The sequence below is a fragment of the Orycteropus afer genome, unplaced genomic scaffold (assembly GCF_000298275.1).
Source record: "Orycteropus afer afer isolate SDZICR_OR568_19922 unplaced genomic scaffold, OryAfe1.0 scaffold00229, whole genome shotgun sequence".
NCBI lineage: Eukaryota > Metazoa > Chordata > Mammalia > Tubulidentata > Orycteropodidae > Orycteropus > Orycteropus afer.
The window spans coordinates 2,632,493-2,640,459 of NW_006921816.1; the positions used below are offsets into that span (position 1 = coordinate 2,632,493).

At 41.0% G+C, this 7,967-nt stretch overlaps 1 protein-coding gene across 1 annotated transcript; it reads right to left on the bottom strand.

The window, feature by feature from the left end:
- Positions 1-474: 474 nt before the first annotated feature.
- On the bottom strand, positions 475-3,214 carry DDIT4L (DNA damage inducible transcript 4 like). Its single transcript, XM_007948860.2, has 2 exons — positions 3,124-3,214; positions 475-965 (listed from the first exon to the last, which is right to left on the bottom strand). The coding sequence occupies exons 1-2, from the start codon at positions 3,212-3,214 to the stop codon at positions 475-477; spliced, it is 582 nt and encodes a 193-aa protein (XP_007947051.1).
- Between the last annotated feature and the right edge of the window lie 4,753 nt (positions 3,215-7,967).

Below are 7,967 nucleotides of genomic sequence, written 5' to 3' on the forward strand. Positions count from 1 at the left end.
TGCCTACTTAATTCTCCCTTGCTGTATAAGAACACTTCAAATTTGAGTAGGGACAGGAAATTGGTGGTGTGGGCTTCTGGAAGTTTTTATCAGCTAAACATTATTTAATAAAATTCTGTGAAAGAATCACTTTGAGAACTTAAAGAAAACAAACCCTATTAAAATTTAAACTAGGCAAATTCTGGTATATCTATTAGCAAGATTATCTGGAAAAAGTTGTGAAGTCAAATGTAAAACAAAAGTGGATTGTTTCTTTGCTTTCCTTGTTCCATTCAATTCTGTAGAATACAGGATACAGGCATTTTCAAAATCACAAAATCAACCTTTTAACTGGGGTTGCTATGAATTTGAAACACCAGTGCAAGGTGAATTAAATGTGGGGTTTCCTGTAGAGGCTGGGAAAACTACAAATGACTTTAACTGAGCAGCTGCATAGTTTTATTACCCAATCATAAAACAAGCCTTTTTTCATTTTTAGCACTCTTCAATGACTGTTGTTCCAATTAATGAGTAAAGCTTTTTCTTAACGAGTCGGAATCCTGAGCTGAGTATCAGAGTTTTCTTGAGGCCAGATGAGAAGCGAGCTCTACTAAAGAAAAAGTCCCTGAAGCTAGTCCATGAGCAGTTTTCCTGCTTAAACACCAGTGTAAGCTCAAAAGTAGGCACCACACTAGAATCACACACAATCCTATCCAGCTTTTTACATACATTTTCAATTTCCAAGTTCACATGCATAACACAACCTCGTAGGCCACAGGGCTCAGTGGAGGAAAGCCGGAGGACATCTTGAGCAATTCTCTGGGTCAGTTTTGCAGGGACCAGGACCTTTGAGCAGCCCAGTTTGGTTTGTTTTGATTTGGACAGACAGTTTTCCAGCATTTTAACCAAACTCTGGCAAGTTGTCTCCTCAAATATCACCTCATTGAGGTTGGGTTCAGGAACAACATAATCCCAGTAGTCGACATCTGTAAGAAATGGAAATTTAAGATAAAAAGAAAATTGAAATCCGAGAGCAGAAAAAAAAAACAAACAAACAAAAAAAAAACACACACACATCAAGACAGCAACACTGATTACTTCTCTCTACCATCTCTACCTGTTTCTAATTATCTGCTTGGCAGTCAACTGACCTGACTTTGCCAGTTAACTAGGTGTATAACAGAGTAAGTCATTTAATTTGAGACTAAAAGTTAGATAGAATATACCTATTTTCCTTTGAATTTATATGTGTATACACACATACACTCTTAAAGACCATGTGTAAAACACCTAATTGTGTTTATTACAAAGTATACAGATTACTAGTGATTTTCATTTTCAAAGGTTTTTCACATACTTCAAAGCAATATGAGTTTAATAGAATATTTTCCATGATTTGTGCATCACCGACAGTAAAAACATCTTCAAAATATTCTTCTTCCACTCATTTTCTTTCTTACTTGCTCATTTGCTTATGGGGGTTTTCTGATTTTGTTTAATAGAGAACATGTATTACTTCTGAAATAAAAAATGGTTCAAAGCTTTTCTTTTCTTTTTTTGACTAAGGGACTGTTGTCTTCTAATTCTTTGAATGTGTTCCCTTACTATGAAAAGCATCTATTTTTTTGCTGTTCTTACATTTACCATGAGCTTAATTAGTTTACTAAATGTCTATCAAATCCATGTCTTTGAAAGTCTTTACTAGAAAGTGTGGATATCCGATTTTAGCTTCTGTTTCTTTGATTAAGAGTTGTTAGAAGAAAAGACCTTTGAGGTTCACAAGAATATTTATAATTGGCTGGGCAGTTCTTCTTAGCCAAGCAAAACAAAATAGTCCTCGGAAAACAAAATTAGATTTGCTCAAAGGAAAAAAGATAGCTCTGCATTTGGGCACCTACCACCCAAATTAATCCTACCACTTGGCAGGATGCCACACCACACACACAGTCTACCCAGCAGGCAAATGTCCTGCCAGCTCTCCTCCCTCCTTCACCTTCATGAGGAAAGTGTCCTTCTATCCACATCATGGGGGTCACTTAGATCACCATTTTTATAACTAAATGAAACACATGCATTCCAAATTATAAGGGCTCCATATTTCATCTTGGTGGAAATTTTAGAGCTACAGAATTAGATAATCAACCATATCGCTTTCTAAATTAGGAAGGCCCACATAGTCCAAGCAATTTATCTATGGTTGTTGCATAGATCTTTAGTGGTAAAACAGTGCATTAACTTAGAAATCAGCTTTTAAAATTGCAAATGACAACACGGCACTATGTCATATGACAATCTGTCAGCACCCCTGGCATTGAAAAGTTTCCTTCTCTCATTAAAAACAGAATAATAGGTACATGCAGAAATAGAATACTACTTAGCAGGAAAAAGGAGCACACTGATACAGGCAACATGGATTTATCTCAAAAAACATTCCTGTGGAAAAGATGCCAGATATGAAACAATATATACTATATCATTCCATTTATATGAAACTCTGGAAGAGAAACTATAGTGACAAAAAGCAGATCAGTGGAAAAGTAGGGAATTTATGGCAAATAGGCACATGAGAATTTTTTGGGAGAGTGATTGGTAGTGGTTATATGGGTGAATACATTTGTTAAAACACACATTACTGTACACTTAAAAGTCATCATTATTTCACAACTATATAGTGTAGGGGACCAATATAACTTTTAATCCCAGCAGCCGATGAGGGTGCAGCCCTTGGGTATTTTCATTTTTGCCACTTTTATTTCTCACTATTATGGACGCACCAAATCAAACCCACTGCCACTGAGTGGATTCTGACTCCTAGACACCCTATAGAACAAAGGAGAACTGCCTCACAGGGTTTCCAAGGTTGTAGATCTTTAAGGAAGCAGATTGCTTTATCATTCTGGTGGGTTCGAACCGCTGACCTTTTCGTTAGCAGCCCAAATGCTTTAAATCACACCGCCACCAGAGAGCTCCTACTGTCATGAGCAGATCATGCTAAAAAGTTTGGAAAGGGGTCTCCTCAGATGAATTTTGTGGCATCTTCTACACCGAGGAAAGGGGGTGAAGCTGCACGCCCGCCGACCCGATCTGTGGATGGGATGCGAACTTTGGAAGGGGGAGATAGGAGCTGGGAGCTTGGAAACTCACCACTTAGCAGGCTTCCGGGGTGGAAGCCACGGTCCACCAACTCGGAAATGCTGACCGAGTTCTTACTGCTCAAACTGCCAGTTGCAACCATGGTCAACGGCTCTGTTTCCCTCGCGGAGTGGAACGGCCTCTTCTGGGAGCTGGAAAGAGAAGGCGAAGGCGAAAAGAAGAGATTTGTGAAAGCAGACAAGACGTGCAGAGGCTCCTAAAATGCTCAGCGTCACCGGACAGAACTAGCCCAGGCATTCATTTTCCAAAAGCGGCGGAACCAGCCTCTGCAACTAAACTTTACAAAGCCTGGGAAACAGAGACGCCAACTGCAGCCACAACCTGAAACGACTTCAAAGTTAGCAAAACTTCGGAAGCAACTAGTCCGGTGGAGTTCGCTCCCCGGCCGCCAGCGGCAGGAGCGCCGCGCCGGTCCCCCCCCCGAGGCCGGGGCGTCTCTCACCTGCCGGACTATACAAGGGCAGGTGCTGGGGCCGACGCTCTCGCTGGCAGTACTGGAGAACAGAGGCTGGCACCTCCCTTTGTAGCCCCTTCCCCCTCGGGCTAAGTGTCAAACAGACTCAAACAGCTCTTGGTACCCAGCTCGCCCCCCGCCCACTCACCACCAGCGCCACTTGAGCAGCATAGCCGCTGGGGGCAGCTGACAATTTATAGGTCCAGCTTCCACATCCTGCCCGACCCGCCCACCTGCACTGCCCGCCCCGGCCCTCCGCCCCGCTCCGCCCCGCCCCGGCCGAGGCCTGGTCGCGTTTCACCCGGGATAGTTTGAGACGCCCAAAGAGAGCTGCTGCGAGTAGAGGATGACCCTGGGATAGGCTTGACACCTGCTTTTCCTCGGGTGGACCACAGGTCACCGTGACCACAATTGTGGGTGCACAACTCGTCAAAGACTGACCATTTATCGGTGGCCACCAGCTTGGATTCTTTGGTTCGACCCTGCCCCCTGCGCGCTCATACACGTTGCTGGTACCCTTGTTAAGATGCAACCCCGGGCAGAGCGAAGCTTTAAACCCTTTGTTTATTGCTGTGACCTGCGGACTTTGCTGAGTCATTCTCGGCACTTCGCTTAAATTTCTTTTGATGTTCAATGTCTATCACTTAAGCCTTTTGTTCTGTCCTTTTACCAAGTGGACTCCACTCTGCGCCCCAGCCCCAAGGTTTCTGTAGCCTCCTCTCCCACTGGCAGTGAGGTCTAGTTGGTCGCCTAAATTTTAGGAAGGGTCTTAATCACTCGCTGCATTCCGGGCTCCCCAACATCTGTGACTAATGAATTTTCTCCCCAGGAAGGGTGAGCCTGACATTCTTCTAATTAGACCTGGCCCAGTGCAGTAGGAGCTTGGATAAGGGGAGTCTGCCAAGAAATTAAAACCATTAGTAGGATCTTAGTTGTTCCTTCCACTCAGCCCGCTTGTTGGAAGCAATTGTCATTCCCAGAGGCAGACTTTCTTAGACCCCTATTAGGGGGAGAAACTTCAGGTGGTCTTGAAAGGGCTTGAGGAATGAACATAAAGGGTTTTATATGCCCCCCTCAAAAAAACCAAAATCACTGCCATCCAGTGGATTCCAAGTCATAGTGACCCTCTTTGAGTTTCTGAGGCAGAAGTAGATGGCCAGTCTTCCCTCCCGGGAGTGACTGATGGGTTTGAACCACCAGCCTCCTGGTTAGCAGTCAAATGCCTTAGCACTATAGCACCAGAGCTCCTGAGTAGAGATAATCCCTCTGAGGCTTGATGTGTAGTTCTGAACAAGAGCTCAGAGAGACACAGGAGCTGTGGAAAGAGTCAACATGCTGGCACAACTCATAAGCAAGAAACCAAACACTTTTTTCTTCCTAAGTTACTAAACCACTCTTTTCCCTCTTTGGTGTGCCAGCAGGAAATGATCTGTTCTGAGTAGGCATTCCCACAAACCAGGGGGAGATGAAAATATGGGGATGCCTGGAGGAGAAAGACTTTCTACAAGTAAAACAGTGTTGGATTACCCAATAAGTAAGGTAAACATGAGTTTACTTGTGTTTATTTAATAATCAGTAGTGAACATTTTTTTTTTTTTTTTTCACCACTATCTCTGTCCCAACCTCACAGCACCTTCCTACAGAATCAAAACCTCTTTTCAAATGTACAATTCATGACAAGGAAGAAGTCCCCAGTAAGCACGATAAGCACGGGCTTACTTGTGCTTACTTACTAATCTGCAGCGAACAATTTCACGTGAGTTTACTTATTGGGTTGTCTGACCCTGATAATAGAAGTTTTTAGTCTTGGCTCTGGTCCTTTCAGATTAAACATAGCAAACATCTATCTGCAGGTTAAGATCCTGAAAGGCAGTTTCAGCAGTCTAGGTTAAAAACTCTTAGCAAGAAAAACAACAGAAGGGTTAAGGAGAATGTGATAAACACATCAGTGGGAGGACATTCGGAGGCGGAGCAACAGAAATTAAAGCCAGCTTGACAGTCCATTTTTAACTTGGTGCAGGCAGCTGCACCACCGCCTGCACTGCCTGAAGGTCAGCTGAGCCAGGGAAGGAGATGCTAATAGGCTGGTCTTGGAAAGCAGATTTCCACTTCTATTTCAATAACAGAAAAATGTAAAATAAACAAGCCTATTAAAAAATAGTTTCAGTGGCTAGTGTGTTAGGACCAATAGGTGGATCTAGTTAGTTACCAGATGCCAGTTGCCTGCTAGTCTGTCCCTTGGCAGGTCACAGACACTCCTTTTCTTACTTAGGCAGCATTGTTAAAGAGGTTGCCTCTTACCTGCCTTTAAGGAGAGTTATTAGGATTAATAAAAATAGTAGGTCTGAACCTACACCAGAGAAATTAAAAATTACACTTATTAGTTTCCTTAGGATACTTAAGCATAACTCATAAACTAGGTTTGACTCCAAAGGGCAAGAAAGATTTTTAAAACTTGTGTAAAGTAGCAGTTACTCTTGGCTCACCTGACCAAATGAAAATTTGCAAAGTCCTTTGGGATTTTTCTGCAGGACACATCTTACCTATGTACAAAAGACTTCTAATAATATTATTTTCTGCTGAATGGGCATTGCTCTTAGTAATTTTAGGCCATAAGGTATGATAAATGTAGAACACCTACCTGGAATAATTAGTAGAGGTTGTTCTTTAAAAAATCTTTTTAAAAGGATAAAGTATCCATTCTATCACCAGTTTGAATCTTTGAAAAGTTAAATAAACAGATCTGCTTTTTAAAAAATGAAGCATAGAATAGAATTAGAGGAAATTAAGTGCCGTAATAGGCTTGTGATGAAATGAAAGACACTTAGTTTATGTTTTTTTTTTTTTTTTTTAATGATGTGGATATAGTTAATCATTTGTAAGTGAAAATTTATCACATTGGTGTGCTTTAGTGGGTTGTCAGTTTTATTTATTAGATCCTTTTGAATTACTACTGTAAGAACAGTTTATAGATATTTATGCCATGTATTAGGGCCCCTTAAAAATACCAGTTAAAATGTCTGACATGGTGCGAGAAGATGAGCCACTCAGGTTGGAAAGCACTCAAATTATGACTGGGGAAGGGCTATCTCCTCAAAGTAGGGTCAACCTTAATGATGGAGATGGAGTAAAGATTTTGGGGTCTTCATTAACTGATGGGGCACAACTAAAAATAAGAAACAGATGCAAACATTCATTATTAATCGAACATGAAATGTTCAAAGTATGAATCTAGGAAAGTTGGAAGTAATCAAAAATGCAATGGAACACTTGAATATCAATATCCTAGGCATTAAATCCCATTGCTATCAAGTCAATTCTGACTCATAGAAACCCCCATAGGGCTTCCAAGGCTGTAAATCTTTATGGAAGTAGTTCCCTCATCTTCCTCCTGTGGAGCAGCTGGTGAGTTTGAACCACTGACTTTGTGGTTAACAGCCAATGCCCTACTCACCGCACCACTAGAACTCCTTATCCTAGGTAATAGAGAGCTAAAATAGGCCAGTATTGGCCATTTTGAATCTGAAAATCATGGTCTACTATGCCAGGAATGACAAGTTGAAGAGGAATGGCATCACATTCATCATCAAAAAGAACATTTCAAAATCTATCCTGAAGTACAATGTTGTTAGTGATAGGATAATATCCATATGCTACCAAGGAATATCTATTAATACTACTACTAGTCAAATTTATGCACCAATCACTGAAGCCAAAGATGAAGAAAATGAAGATTTTGTCAACTTCTGCAGTCTGACATTGACCAAACATGCAATCAAGATGGATTGATCATTACTGGTGATTGGAATGTGAAAGTTGGAAACAAAGAAGAATCATTAGTAGTTAGAAAATATGTCCTTGGTTATAGAAATGATGCTGGAGATCACATGATAGAATTTTGCAAGACCAATAACTTCATGATTGCAGGTAACTTTTTTCAGTAACATAAGCAGCAACTATAAATGTAGACCTTGCCAGATGGAATACACAGGAATTAAATTAACTACATATGTGGAAAGAAATGATGAAGCTCAATATTATCAATCAGAACAAAGCCAGGAGATGACTATGGAACAGACCATTAACTGCTCATATGAAAGTGGAAGTTGAAGCTGAAGAAAATGAAAACAAGTATGCAAAAGCCAAAATATAACCTTGATTACATCCCACCTGAATTGAAAGATCATCTGAAGAATAGATTTGACTCAGTGAACTGTAGTGACCAAAGACCAGATAAGTTGAGGGAAGACACTAAAAACACCATATTGAAGAAAGCAAAAGGTCATTAAAAAGATAGGAAAGGAAGAAAAGACCAAAATGGATGTCAGAAGAGACTTTGAAACTTGCTCTTAAATGGAGAGTAGCTAAAGCAATAGGAAGA

What these genes read in the sequence shown, in the direction of transcription:
- DDIT4L (XM_007948860.2), bottom strand. Translation starts at nt 3,214, where the DNA reads ATGGTTGCAACTGGCAGTTTGAGCAGTAAGAACTCGGTCAGCATTTCC. An exon ending in CCCCGGAAGCCTGCTAAGTG is followed by an intron (nt 966 to 3,123) that starts GTGAGTTTCCAA and finishes CATTTCTTACAG; the next exon opens with ATGTCGACTACTGGGATTAT.